The 16081-nt window shown below is 36.7% G+C and overlaps 1 protein-coding gene across 2 annotated transcripts in view; it reads right to left on the bottom strand.

The window, feature by feature from the left end:
- The window catches only part of GLRB (glycine receptor beta), a 58402-nt gene extending 48758 nt beyond the window's left edge, over positions 1–9644 (bottom strand). Inside the window, exons 1-2 of one of the 2 annotated variants that reach the window (XR_014175870.1) lie at positions 9310–9644; positions 6966–7120 (exon numbers count right to left, since the gene is read on the bottom strand). Coding sequence is in view for 1 of the 2 variants with exons in the window: in XM_081959279.1 (XP_081815405.1) it covers positions 6966–7087 (122 nt within the window). In the remaining variant the exon portion in view is untranslated. The remainder of the gene's footprint in view (positions 1–6965; positions 7121–9309) is intronic. The other variant, XM_081959279.1, reaches the window with a different exon arrangement.
- Positions 9645–16081: the final 6437 nt, after the last annotated feature.

Here is a 16081-nt window from a genome sequence, read left to right as displayed (position 1 = left end):
TGTCAATAAATTTCATGGAAAAAGTCATTTCTCAATGTCTATGGTAAAACTGAATATGAAATTAATGTACGACTTTTTTATTCCATCCCGTTGTTTTAAATAAATTTATAGCAAGTTGAATAATGCCCTATGAGAATTTTAAGGTATAAATTACAATTACCTGTCAGTAAACTAAGTTTCTATATTTTACCTTTTGGCATAATTTTGTTATTGACTTAAGTATAGAATTTCAGTCCTCCATCCTAGTAAGCCGAAAATAAAAGTGAAATCTGGGTAAGTATTAGAATCCTTATTTATTATGTGGATTTAACACCTCTGCTTAGTAAGATGTATACAGAATATATTAGATCAGCCATGGAACTAGTTTGGTGAAGTGTTAAGGCGCCAGGTACTGGCCCTTAACCAGAAATTCTGAGTTCTAGTCCCAGCCAGGTGAGTTTGGACCAGACAATGGGGAAGTCAGATTCACTTAACAACCATGTTACTAACTTAATATCTGCAGTTAATAACAATTCTTACTAGCTTAATAACTGTTACAAGAAAGGTTGTAAAATGGGGTAAAATTCATTTAACTACTGTTTTGCTTAGCAATGGAAATGTTAGGGTCAATTGTGGTTGTAAGTTGAAGACTATAGTAGATGTAGCCACCAGCTGGTGATTGTGGGAAGATATAGGGCCTATTATTACAGTAAGAAATCATAAAGACAGACATGTGTTTCCTTTGATAGATCTAGATTTCCTGATCAATATTCACTGTATAGGGATAGAATACCGCATTAACAAAAAGTATAAAATGTTTTCTAAGATTGACTGCTGTTGTCATAAAAATCAGATGCCAAGAAAAGATTTCCTTTCCTTTAATCAGATCTTTCTCTTTGTCTCTGATTAAACCACCGACACTAGAATCTATGTTTATGAGTAAATATTTTGTTTTCCTGAAAATAAGAACTCCCCGGATAATAAGCCCAACATGCGCTAAGCTAAGTCCTCCCCAAAACTATTGCAACACAGCAGCAGCCATGATGTGACCACGCTCACCGCCTCCTGCACCTCAAAAATAATTAAGACCTCCCCAAAAATAAGTCCAAGCGCTTATTTCGGGGGTCAAAAGAAAATAAGACCTTGTCTTCTTTTCGTGGAAACATGGTAGCAGAACACTTCCTACAATTTGTATTTATTTATACATTTATGGCCAAAGACAATATTGAAGGAATAAACAAAATATATGTTTTGATGGTAATAAAGCAGGTTATGAAAATGAATGCATATGATGGATTAAAATCAAATCAAATGAAGTATATTTATAAGAATATACAAATAAATAATAATATGCAATAAGTAACAACCAGGTGCTCCAGGCTAAAAACAAGTTACTTATTGACATCCAATTGCAATTGGAACAGAACGAAATTAAGCAACTTTCTTAGAAATTCAGAGACAGTATCTGCAAATAAAAGTGCTAATAAGATTCTGTCAGATTCAGGCCAGCTTGTATGTTTGACAAAAAGAAAATACAACTGAACTGATTGCCAATGCTAAAATAATGGACAATGAAACATCATATGAACAATTAATAAAGTACCTCGTTTAGCATCTGCAGTGGCAATCTGCAATGGCAATCTGAATAGAGCATATTATTAAATCACCTTCTACAAGCATAAATGGTAAGGCATTGTATCTCAGGAATAGCAAAAGAGTTGAGGCAGAAATAATCCCCAAAATATAATTGGGAGGCAGGTCTCTAAATTTACAAATCAACACTAGAATACATTGCTTTGCCTCTGAAATGCCTACTCCAAACCAATTACTATTAGTGCTTTATGGATAGACCATTCAAAGAAAAATAATTTACTATGACTGTCCTCAAGGAAGTGTTGACTTCCTCTATATGATAAGATGAAATACTGATATATATATATATATATATATATATATATATATATATATATATATATATGTATGTATGTATGTATGTATGTATGTATGTATGTATGTATGTATGTATGTATGTATATATATATATTCAAAAGTTTAATTTTAATCAGTATCTCAGATGACAAATTCATATGCAAAGTGGTAGACAGAGAATTTAGTTCAATACTCGTGGAAGCCTTAAGGATAATTCAAGGGCACGGAGAATGATTCAATATAGAATAAATTACTTTTAGAATCATAATGTGTTTATATTTCATAAAACTGGATACCATAAAGCAAAAGCAAGAGTACTGTAGGTCTAAATAGTGTAATGACCATTCAGACTGCTCCTTTTATGGCTAACAGATCTGTCATCAGATTGGAAAACTTCTATTCATGAGATGAAGCTTTGACAATTTGTTTTTTCCATACGGAAAATGAAAGAAAAGAGTAGGCAATATTTAAGGATTTGATGTGTTCTATTTTGAGTTATAGATGGTTTATTATGACAGTTGAAATATCTTGCAGAAAACTGGACCACCTTTACTTTAAAATAAATACGTTCCACACCAGTAGCAACTAGTTATTGCTTGCAGGCTCTTCCAAAGGCTATGAAGGTGGTTCAGCTCCCTTTCTTAACAGATGAGACAAATTAGGTCTCTATATTGTTGCATAATACTGATGAAAAATGTATGTACAGTAATAAATCTGCTCTTTTCCCCTATCTGCAGATTTAATATTAAAAAAATGTTTATGCTACCTCAGGCATACAAATTTACTTGTCCATTGTTATTGGTATACACTACAGTCCTTTCTCCACAATTTACCCCAGGACTAAAAGCAAACATAGATTAGGTATGACATGAGAACAACAGTTTTGCTCCACTCCAAATTCTAATGAAAACCCATAAAAATTATTCTAGTATTTTCCATTGTCCTTCACTTTCTGCCTTTGTGATATTCCAGTAAGGATTTTATTTTACAAATTATCAGGAGATAATTTAAAAGACTATAAGAAGAGAAAGCAGAGATCAGAAGAAATTCTGCTCTAGTCAAATTAATGGGAATGCTATATTCTTATTTCTGATTACTTTATAATTTCAATTCATAATTGAAAAACTAGTCACCTAAAATACGAATTAATCTATTAAATATCTCCACATTATCTTCACATTCATAACTTGCATTTCAAGGGAAAAAATAGTATTGCAATTTTTCCTTATCCAACTTGATATTCTTTATGGCTGGTACATCAGAGCTACAGCGCCAAAGCCTAAGAAGGGGGAAATCTGTCATACGTCTATAATATTAAGTTGAAGGCCAAATTAAAATATTGGAATGACGTATTGAAATTTGACTAGGCCACAAGACTCAGTATTGAAATTTGACTAGGCCACATTTATCAAAAGCTGAATACGAAACAGCATCTTTTGGTATTTTAGCATTAAGTCAAAAAGTTAGTTTATTATGAATCTGTGCCAATCTTTATATTAGATAAAACAACGTAATTAAATATGGATTTGTAAAATCATTTTTACTCTAAGGAATTCAAGGTGATCACATATTTAATGAATTAGATAGTGTTAAAATGTCATTTTGAAAATAAAATCTAAACAACAAAAATGACTTTTTGGGGTTTTAATAATCAATATAGTAGTGTACAACTGAGAAACAAGTTAAATAAGATCTAAACATACATTAAAAAGTTGTTCAATCAGTCATTAATTATATCATTAAAACTAAACTACAGATATGGTAAGAATGCTCCTATTTTGGAAACAAAAAATATTTTAAATAAATATTTCAATATAACATAAACATTAGGACTATGTAGTTTCCAAAAATGCTTTAGCGTGCACAGAACAGCATATGTAGCGCCTGCCTGTACATCTTAAAACAGTGACATATTTCTCCCCAAGATCATAGACCTGCCTTAATGATGTAGCTTCTCTAGGCTGTTGCAAAAGAATTAGGTTTGGGTTACCACATGTTGCAAAGCACTATACAATTGATAATTATTCATGCAGCATCATATATTGCTTTACACAAATAGTAAGATAATATTTATTTAAACATTTAGTTCAAATTAGGAATTTGGGAATTATTATCTTTCATTCAAAACATTTGGAAATTGGAAGAACAATTTGAAGATACAAATGTTTGTCAACACCTATGAGTAGCAAGCTAGTAAATATTGAATTCAGCCTTTACATTTAACTGCGACACTTCTTTAATGTTGGCAATGCTGCTATACAAGCACTCACTCAAATAACTAGGGTCATATGAAACCAAAACAAACACGCTTATTTTGGGGGTCTAAAGAAAATAAGATCCTTTCTTTTTTTTGGAGAAACACGGTACTTATCTATGGGCTTGCTGGAGAGAACAAATGGCTGTAACAACTTTTGCTTTTATTGACATCTTTTTTCATTTTGTTTCAAGAATCTTCCTCCTACACACCTAATTTTCCATCTTCAAATCTGTTTTCACTGTCTATTCACTTAGCTAGTTTCACTATCTTCTGTATACTTTCCTCTAGATCAGGTATGCTTAAGGCAATTTTGTTATAAAGCTTTTTAACTGTGCTGAAGGAAAAGTATATGCATGTAAATGTTAATTACTAAGTATATAAATTATTTACATTTAATTTAAGTTTTGATATAGTTCCTACCCTTTCATTACCTCTTTACCAGACATTAAAGCTATAATAGTTTTACAGGCAACTCATGTAAATAAAATAGGAAGTAGAAGTAAAACATTTCTATTTTCTCCTCCTAACATTTAAGTAAAATAACATTTCTAGAAAAAATTCTGACCAATTTGAAAAAAGCTCTACGTAACTTTGAAAACTTCAATTCATAAAACTCATAATTCATAAAAGTAGAAAATTGTTGTCAGTAATCAATTCACATTTGTCTCAGCACTAATTTGTAACAAAACTCATTTCCAATATTGTACCCATACGGATCAAGTCGTTGCAGCTTGTCTAGAGATTATCTGGAAGTAAAATTAGACTTCACACAGAGAAAATTATAAGCATTCATGAAAGTAATGATAAATATTAAATTAGACAAAATAAGATCAGATATATATGAATACAAACAGTTGTGGTGTCACAGTGGTTAGAATGCAGTAGTACAGGCTAACTCAGCCCACAACCAGGAGTTCAATTCTGAGCGGCTCAAGGTTGACTCAGCCTTCCCTTCTCCCAAAGGTCAGTATAATGAAGACCCAAATCATATATATGTTTGACTATGTGGTTATATGAATATTTGAAAGTGAAAATGCATAAAGGCTACTATTGGACTGAGTTTGCAGAATATAGATTTTGAAATAATTGGATTTAATGAAATTGTTAACAGAGGATTTTTAAAACATTCATATACATTTGTATTCTATTTTCCTACAAAATGTATTTTAAAGTAATACTATTGTTTTTCTGCAGTGTCTGGAAATCCTGATAAGTGAAGCAAATTAAAGTTGAGTAAAAATCATTCAGATTATATAAGGATTCAGAAATTGATAACCATGTATATTTTATATTCGCAAAACAGTTTGGAATATTTTATATTTTGCAAAAATAGGTTTATGGTGAATATTGTTGTACAAAAGTCAGCATATAAAACATAACAGCATATATATTAGGTGGATATAATCACTCTGGTTTATATTTTACTAAGATTATAATCTGAATTTGCACTGTCCAACAAGGTAATTACTTACTCTTTGAATAAGGCTAAATTTAAATTCAATGTATCTTTTTTCTATGTTTTTTAAACTTTTCAAAATTTACCCTTGGAAAAACAAAAGAACCCTAACTGCACAAAATAAAATTGTATTGTCCAAACCTCAAAATAGAATTCATACTGTTCTTTCCTAATATTGCATGGACTCTACCAAAATAATGAAAGTTAATTTAACTTTTTAGAATAGCAGGTCTTGTTCACTTAGAGGTCAACTGAGGTCAATTACTAAAAAGTCATTGCATAATATGGGTAGTCCTTGACTTATGACCACAATTGAGCCCAAATTTTCTGTTACTAAATGATGCAGTTTTGTGAATTTTGCCCCATTTTACAACTTTTCTTGCCACAGTTATTAAGTGAATTTCTGCAATTAGGTTAGTACCATAGTTGTTAAGTGAATCTGGCTTCCCCATTGATTTTGCTCGTCAAAAGATCACAAAAAGTGATCATATGACTTTGGGATACTGTAACCGTCATAAATATGAGTCAGTTACCAAGCATTTGAATTTTGATCACGAGCAACCATTGTAATGTGAAAAATGATCGTAAGTCATTTTTTTCAGTGGCGTTGTAACTCTAAACTGTCATCTAAATGAACTGTTGTAAGTTGAGGACTACCCGTACTATATATTTATGCATTAAGAAACAAAAAAAAACAGGAAATAATTTTGTACTATGCAAGTTCAAAATTACTGGTGAGACAATTGCACAGATGCTGGCTCCTAATGTCACTAAAAGTAACAATTTATCTGTGACCATGGCATGCTAAGGCTGGTGATTGCATTCCGTACCTTCAACTATATAAACATATGAGTAAGAATTAATTTCTCTCATGTCCATTTGCCTAAAAAGTCACATTCTGGCTTTATGTACTCCTGGTCAACATAATAATTTATCATGCAAAATCAAGCTATCTACACAAGGATTTAAGAGGAATTTTATAGTATAATGATTAATATGCTTTTAAAAACTCATGCATTTTAAAAATTGATTTAAGATTCTGATCATAATTTTGGGTCTGATTATCAACAATATGAAGTCGTAATCATAGCATCATGGCAGTACACATGGTTTTAATTTACAAAGTTCCAGGTTCAAATTCTGCATTGAGAAAGTCTCTTGTCTAAATCCCTAAAAAGTTGTTTCAAGAAATGTCAATCATAATACTGAGTTACATGGATACAATTACAGTACTGCTTATGTGAATTATCTTGTTTTATGAAAAGCCTAAATTTAATTATAGGCATTTCTTAATATGAAACTATACAGTATTTCAGAAATCGTATAAAAATGTAATGAACATACGAAGGACAGAGATATTGCTTCTTTTTCCCTTTTCCTTTCTTTGAAGATTTCTCTTTGGAACAGACTTCCTCAACATATAAGGAGAAAAAAGCAGCCACAACAATTGCCAAGAAAAACTTCATTGTGGGGACTTGGAGCCCAGGATTAAAGTTGACCTATGTTAGATAAGAAAGAACAGAAATGCAATTTGATGAGGTTCAATGAAGAACTAGGATATACTTCACACAGGAAGCAAACACTATTAAACATCATACATAGAAATAATTATTCTCTAATGATCAGCTATTTGATTTTATCAATTTGGCTGTTATATGATTTAAGGAAAGCTAAAATAGACATATATGAGAACTTATTTTGTATAGTTGTTAAAGCATCTGATTAGAAACTGGCAGACTGAGAGTTCCAGTCCTGCCTGAGCATAAAGTTATTTACCGTAGGTGACTTTGGATCAGTCACTCCCTCTCAGTCCTATGAAGCAGGCAATTGCAAACCATCGCTAAAACCATCTCTTCACCTTACCATGAAAACTATAAGATTAGGCCAGGGAGTTGCCAGGAATCGAAACCTAGTCAAAGGCACCTAACAAATAAATTAAAAATAGATATATATTTTAAAGGTCATTTAAGTTGTTTCAGATTGGGGTGATTTTATTTTAACTGTCATTATAAACTTTGCAACATATAGTCATCCTTTATTACTAAAACCTTGAGTTACTTTAGAAACCAATCTTCCAAAAGAAGCTATTGGCATGAGCATTCACATTTGGAAATTCCTAAACAGAAATACTGTAATCAGTCATGGAGTTTTTGATATGTATTTTCATATTATGCTACCTATAATATACAACAAATTAGTTTTGGTCCCTGTTTAGAATTTTATTCTTCTAGTAGCTCAATTAATATTAACAAAACATTTTACTGCGGTATTTATACAGAATATACGGTATATTCATTCCCACTAGAATGTTCAGCTTTTTATTACAATTAATATACTTACATGAAGTATCAATAATCTTCTGTTTAACAACAATTTCAAATAGAAATAATGGCAGGTATTCATTGAAGCTGTTTTATTATTACCTGCTCTGCATGGCACTTATTGAATATTCTGTATCAACATAGCTAAACAAGGAGCAGCATAATTGTTTACACTTAATACAAATACTGTTTGCTGCACTGACTGGAAAAAAAAAACCTCTCTGCATTTATTATGTTCAACCAGCCTTAGCTTTCTAGAGAAAGTGACTGAGCATTATAATATGTGCTGCGTAGATTTCTTTCTCCATCCTTCTTTCTCCTTCTTATTCTGAACGCAGAGGTTGAATATTTATATCCCTTCAAAAGAATTCAACAGAATGTATATCTCTAGCAACAGAATTTGTTGTCTTTCTTCCAACAGAAGACGCATCTTCCTCTGCTCACAGCGATGGGGACTGCAGTCGGATTATGAGAAATGGGTTCTCTAAACCGCCCATAAGCATATCCAGGCTTTGACCAAGGACATGCTCTAGTGCTGCAGCATTGGTAGAAATGGTGATTGTACCCCCTGGTGTCTCCAGTGATAAGGTCTCCATCACATCTTCTCCTGCATTCACTAGTGTGAAATCTTTGTGGCCTTTTCTGAAGTTATCACATATTACTGAGGCAAACACACACACACACTTTATAGGATCTTCATATAGAAGATCTGCAGAACACATTTCAAGGTGCAGAAATAGCACCTTTGATTGGAGGACACATTTCTAAGAAAACACACACGCATTTTAGTGATTACCTGTGTCACCTTAGCAACAGATGTCCACCAAGCAACAATACCTAAGGCTTATCGCTTGCCCCCCTCCAGCGCCTTGTGGAACCAACAAGGCCTCTAAAACCCCATTTGTCTCCCTTCAAATCAGAACCGAGCAGTTGATCCCGGCTTTTCCGACCAGTCCCTCGCACTTGCGCCCTACAGATTTTCCTATATTTGGATAAGCCACCTGCCTTTCCCCCTCGGATGAAAATATCGCCCAGCCCGCAGTTTCCTTCCCTTCGCGTCTCGGCCACGGCAGCAGCGCCCGGGGATTCCGCTGTCCCCAAATTCTTTCCCAGCGTCGCTTCTCAGCAAGGGCGGGCGGCTGGCCGAGGAACTGAACGGAGGTACCGATATGGAGCAGAGATGCCGCTCGCCGACCTCTGCAGAGCGAGATGCTGCACCAGCCCGGGACCTCCCGGGGAGGGCTCGCCATCTGGGCGACTTCCCAAGTCCCGCCTGCATGTGTGCCAGAAGCCTCCCCATCCCTTCCCTTCTTCAACGGACGCGCCGGCACAAACTCCTGGCTGAGCTGTACGGGACGAGGACTTACCGCTAGCAGGAAGAGAGACGCAGGGATGGCTCAGCCTCCCCTGCCTCCCCCGGGATTATAGCCAGAGGTGACTGAGCGGTCCGCAGCGGCCCATGGCCAAAGCGAGAGTCACCAGCCCGTTCGGGAAGAGAAACGGAGCAACCGTTGAATTATGAAAACGAGCCCCGCATCAAAAAAGCGTCCATTTTGCTACTGGGCATGCGCACACTCCTTGAGAGGCTGCGAAGGGAGCATGTGCGAGCCTGTTGCGCATGTGCCGTGGCGATGTGGTGCCTGCCCTTGCTCCTTTCTGCCCCCGTCACTTTTCTGCCTTTAAGCTTCTACGGATCTGCGAGGCTTTCTTCCCGTCCCTTCTGCGCGCGCCTCGCCTTTTTCGGTTGTTGGGTTTTTTTTTTAATCCTGAATTCATTAAAAAAAACAAACTTGGAATATTATACCAGTACAGAACTTCTACTACAACGATTTAGCCCTACAATGGTGAACTGGCTGTCAATTATAGCTAATATACAGTAAAGTCTTCCAAGAAAATTGAGACGTTTGTCTCCATTTACTGCACGATATGAAGGTGGCAGAGGAGATATAAGTAGTACTCAACTCAATGACCACAATTGAGCCCAACATTTCTGTTCCTAAATGAGATGTTTATTAAATGAACATTTGTCTCATTTTACAACCTTCCTTGCCACAGTTGTAAAGTGAGTCACTGCAGTTGTTAAGTTAGTGACAGTTGTTAAGTGAATCTGGCTTCCCTATTGCTTGACAGAAGGTTGAAAAAGGTAATCACAATCCCGGGACACTGTAACAGTTACAAATATGAGTCAGATGCTGCAGCAACAGTTGTAAGGGAAAAACAGTCATAAATCACATTTTTCATTTATAACTTTGAACAGTCACTAAATGAACTTTTGTAAATCAAGTACTACCTGTATTTGGATCGGAATCGGCACCTATTTGCCTACTGGGATTCTTTCTCTGTTCTGATTGAAAGATGGGTTTAGACTGAGTTCATTCAGTGCATTAAATGTAATGAGATTTCTTGAATTTGATTGGAAGAAAGATGTTGGATCCAGATAGATCCTCATTCTTAATTGTTTTTACATGGGATCAGTCTTCACAGAATCATACCCATCCCCACTATTAGCTACGTAACCATATCTTAGATACAATGCCCAGGATTTTGCCAACCTCAGCCACAGAAAGTGGGCGATGTTAGTCCAATCCCTTTCTAATGCCAGATTTACTCACAAACTCATGGTAGGGGGAAAAATAGATGGGTCAGTTTGTAAACTACCATGATCTATAAATAAAGAAAATGTGGATCCAAATAATATCTAATCTTCATGGATTTGCTGCATTTTTTAAACCACATATCTGCCTGAAATCAGTACTACAATACAGATTACCCAGAATTACCGGGGGGTGGGGAAGAGGTTATGATATGTCACTGGCATGCCTGAACAAAGTTTAACCCCTACATGCCGCCTGGCTGCTTGCCTCTTGTGAACATTTTAATTCTTGTTAATATTCCTTGACTTTTGCTGTAGGTGGGCTTCGAACGTTACCTGTACATGAGGATTTGAGGGTGCAATTAGCAAAATATGTGTCTTTAGATTTTACAAAGGTAAAAAACAGCTGCAGGGTTTTAAAGGGCTGTGTTTTTTCCCCCTGTGTTCGAGGAAATGTTTTTAAAACCGCCTAGAAATAAATACCTTTTAGAAAGGAAAAAAAAGGGGGGTGGGGGTGTTAATGCAGGCCCTGGCTGTCGTTTAGGTGCTCCTTTTTTCCAGCTTTTGAGGTCAGTGATGGCGAACCTTTTTTGGCTTGTGTGCCATAAGCGGGGGGAGTGCAGGGGGGTCGTGCGCGGGCGTGCCGCACCCATAATGCAATACGCGATCCCCCCCAGTGCGCATGCGCGCATGACAGGTGCTCCCACCCATTTTTTGCATGGTTTTTTTGCCCTCCCCAGGCTCCAGAGGTTTTGTAGGAGCCTGGGAAGGGCAGAAAACAGTCTCCCCTGCTCCCCCAGAGGCCCTCTGGAGGCTTCAGAAGTTTGCTTGAAGCCTCCGGAGGGCAAAAAATGACCCTACCAGCAAACCGGAAGTAAGGTTGCCAGGTGTCCACTATTTGAGCGGACAGTCCGCTTTTTTCACATTATGTTCACTATTTTTTTCCACAAAATAGTGGACATTTTTTTTATTCAAAAGCTTTATGATGAAATGGTACGTAATCTAAAGCTGTACAGTCTAAGAGAATAAGGATAGGAGAATCGTGTTTTGTCTTTTTTTTCATAAGTTAGAGTGAGACAAAGATCGAATATCCATTGAACTCAGTTCTCCGAAAAAATTATTAATCATACTCAGTTGTTTCACAAGACATTTAATAAAAGTATATAAAATTATTTACATACTATTTTTTTATATTATACTTTTTTCTTAGTTGGATAGGTATATTTTTTAATATTTCTCAACGTTGTACTGAAATTAAAGAATTATTCCTTAAACACAAAGAATTGATCAAAGCTGCGCAGTCAAATAAAAAATACACATGACAGCAAAGTAAAATGTAATTTAATATTTTACATATTATTATAATATATTTGATGTTTTGAATTTTAAGTAAAGTTTTGAAGTGATTATTTTAATACGTGTTGAAATGTTTGTAAGAAAATATATAATTTAATTGTAATTTTTTTATATTTTATATTTTTTTACTACTTAACACACACACACACCCGCTTGTCCGCTATTTTTTGGAAGCAGACCTGGCAACCCTAACCAGAAGTCACTTCCAGTTTGCTCGTAGGGCCGTTTTTAGTCCCCCGGAGCCTTCAGGAGGCTTCCCTGGGTGGACCGGGGGAGGCTGTTTTCGCCCTCCTCAGGCTCCTATAAAGCCTCTGGAGCCTGGGGAGGGCGAAAAATGGCTTTAAAAATGCTGAATTCAGCTTGCCACTGCGCGCATGCACGCTGGCCAGCTGACAGGGCAATGCCTCACATGCCCTGACAAATGGCTACGCGTGCCACCTATGACACGCGTGCCATCTATGACACGCGTGCCATAGGTTCGCCTTCCCGGCCCTAGGTGCTCCTTTTTTCCCAGCTTTTGAGGCATTGATTTTAAAACTCCACAAAAATTAAAACCACCATTAGGCTAGAACAGTGGTGGGCAACCTTTTTTTTCAACTGAGCCAAATCTCGCCAAAACCACGATTGAAATTTATTTTGAGAGCCACATTTTTAAAACCGAAAATACATAGGATGGTACACTGTTTTTAGTTTCAATAAACTCTGGCATTTGAAGCACGCAAGTCTTAAAGCTGTCAAGTTACAAGATCCTTGCACCCCTAACCCTTTAGAAAAAAAACCCAGGGGTCTTCAAACCTGACAGCTTGAAGACTTGTGGACTTCAACTCCCAGAATTCTGAGAATTGAAGTCCACCAAGGGCATCAATCATATTAGCCCAGGGATCTGAAAAATTGGCTCTTAAGACTGGTGGACTTCAATTCCCAGAATTCTGAGAATTGAAGTCCACCAGTCTTAAAACAGCCAACTTTGCAGACCCCTGTGTTAGCCCAAAGCCTGGTGCTGGGCCTTGCTCCCCCATTGGTGGAGCCCCAAGAAGCAAGGAGGGAGAAAAAGAGATGGAGGCCAAGGAGCTTCCCCCCCGCCCCCTCCCAGCAAAAATCTAACCGGGGAGCCGGGCAGTAGCAAATTAGCCAATCATGCGAGGAAAGCGAGGTCTGACCGGGTGGGCAGCGAAACTCCAGGGCTCTCTGTTCTAATTCCCTGTGAAAACTGTTGCCTCTGAAGCGTTTGCTCTACTGTTTGAACCTTTAAGCGTCCCTTTCCCTTTTTTCTTTTCAACCCACAATGATTAGGAAGGATCCTGAAGTCGGGCGGGGACGAGAAGCGAGGAGGCAGAAAAGGCTAAACTGCCTCCTCGCTTCTCGTCCCCGCCCGACTTCAGGATCCTCCCTAATCATTGTGGGTCGAAAAGAAAAAAGGGAAAGGGGCGCTTGTTTTGAAGTGCCCGAGTGGAGGGAGGGGAGCGGGCGCTTCAAAACAAGCGCCCCTTTCCCTTTTTTCTTTTCCATCCACAATGATTAGGGAGGATAATAATCCGGCACACAGAAGAGCCGCATTAAAATGTGTAAAGAGCCGCTTGTGGCTCGCGAGCCGCGGCTTGCCGACCACTGGGCTAGAATGATTAGAAATTTTAAAAAAACATTTTTTATTTCACAGCCCCCTTGAATATCCATAGAATTAGTCTAGGGTTAACCTAATCATGTACCCAGAGGCTTGACATCTTTCTTGATGGTGTTAGGTTCAGCACATCTTATCTGAAAAATAGAGCTAGGACCTTGCACCACATCTTATCTGTTAGGGCTACTCATGCTTATCATGATGGGTTTAGGCCAATACGTCATATCAGGTTATGACCTTGTGAGTCCTGCACCACGTGGGATGAGTTATGCACATCATATCCGGGGAGGAGGGCTATGCACGTCATATACGGAGGGTGGGGGCTACTTCCGCTTAGGAGCATGATCTGGTGACGTAATCAGCACGTGGGTTTGTTTACTTTAATGATATCACTGATCAAAAGTACTGATGATTTTTTTTTAAAAAAAGGTATACACTATACTGATGTACATGGAATTACAGAACAATTTTAAACTTCAGCACCTGGATACTAGCTTTTGTTTATCAATGGATTCATCATAGCTAAAAACATAGGAGATAAGTCATGTTAATTTGTAGTGAGTTACTGTTCATGCAGATTCACAGAGTGGCTAGACTGATACAAATCATAGCTACATCTATTCATCGGGGGGAGGGGGATCTGAAATCCACTGGCAAGAGCCAAAATAATATCCAATGGTTTGTGTTTTCAAAATGAATATGAGTTAACTTTTTTAAATTTTGAATCTTGGCAATACCTAACACCGAGTTGCACCTACAGTTAACAAATGCATTCATGGCTGATCCACACAGTTTGTCTCAGCATGACAAAAGGGCACTCAGGCAGAAATATAAAGCATCATACTCTAACCACTCCAGCCTCCCAAGAAGGCAATCTGCAAACAACTGTTTTGTGCTTTACATCAATAATTCCTGATTTGTGCCAGTGCAAATGGTGCTGTCCAGTTTGTGTGCTGCACTTAATTTTATTATAGGCAAACATTCTACTCTAGTTCGTTATTGTGTATTATGACAGAAATACCTTCTCCTCTCCAGAGACTGTTATTTTCACAAACGTATTTTCTTACAAGTGTACAAGTGAAATGTTGAAATGTAGGATATTTTTTTTCAAATCTACTAATAGTGCAGAACAGGGAGACACCTGAATTACATCAACACATTTTCTTAGATGTATACTTATATATTTAATATTTTCTTTTCTGTTTTCCCCTTCTTCCCCCCCTTTTCCATTAAACAGTGCATCAACTTGGTTCTATATCTTCTCCCTACTTTCTTTTCTAGTTTCTTTTCTCTAGCCAATGATAAAATCTTCCCCATGTCTTGAAGTATTCCGATTCCTCTTTATCCTTTATTTTTATTGTCAACCTATTCATTTCTGCACAATCTAATATCTTTTTTATTATCTCTTCATCTGTTGGTAGCTTATTTAATTTCCAATTTTGGGCAAATACAATTCTTGCTGCTGTAGTTACATGTATAATCAAATAAGTATCCTCTTTCTTGAATTTATCTGGGATTATATCTAGTAAAAATATCTCTGGTCTAAATTCTATTTTTTGTTGTAACATTTTCTTTAACCATACTCTTATCTTAGTTCAATATTTCCTTGCTTCTGCACATGTCCACCGCATATGATAATAGGAACCTATTACTTGTTGACACTTCCAACATTTCGCTGATTTGTCTTTAAACATCTTTGCTAATTTTAAATCATGACCTTCCAATTTTAATAATCTTGTATTACTCAATAAGATCCATTCTTTCATCCAAGCTAATCCCGCTGCTTGATAGTACAATTCCCAGTTTGGTAATCCAAATCCACCTCGAACTCTTGCATTTTACAACATTTTTATATTAATTCTTCCTTTTTCCCCTGCCATATATATTTCCCACTATTTTATTCATATTTTCAAAGTATTTTTGTCTAATTTTATCAGTATTGTTTGGAATAAGTATAGCAGTCTTGGTAGTATATTCATCTTTACTACTGCTATTCTTCCCATCAATGATATTATAGGTTTTTCCATCTTTCCAGATCTATTTCTATTTGTTTTCTCACCTTATAATAGTTATCCTCCTTTAGTGTTACACACCTTGATGTCAATTGAATACCCAAATATTTCACTTTTTTCACCACCTGTATGTCCAGTTTCCCCATCAACTCTTCTTTTCTGTGGCCTGAATCTCAATAACAGGATGTGTTCTCTGGAGGGTTCTCAGAAGAACTGAAAGATTCTCTGCTGTTTGAGGGAGTGTTTAACCATAGCTGCCTTGTAGAGGCAGTGAAGAGGGGAAGCACAAGTGGGTGTGGTCGGGGAACCCACAATTCCCCTAAAACGCCTGCAATTTGCTTCTGGACCCAAAGCAGGAAAGACAGCTATTATGAGCTTCCACGCTGAGCAGTTTGGAAAAGCAGTGAAATGTTCATCTGGGTGAGATAACATTCCTGTAATTAACCTTAACCTCCAGTTGAATTTTTTTTTAAAAGAAAGATGAGATGATCCATGGGTTTTATCAGTTTGACCTTGATATATATATGTTTGTGTGTCCGTCCAGTTTTTACACAGAGAGA

The sequence above is a fragment of the Natrix helvetica genome (genome assembly GCF_964273705.1).
Source record: "Natrix helvetica genome assembly, chromosome: 7".
In the NCBI taxonomy this organism is placed as follows: domain Eukaryota; kingdom Metazoa; phylum Chordata; class Lepidosauria; order Squamata; family Natricidae; genus Natrix; species Natrix helvetica.
Note: the sequence above shows the minus strand (reverse complement) of the source record. Positions and strands in the feature narration are given on the sequence as shown.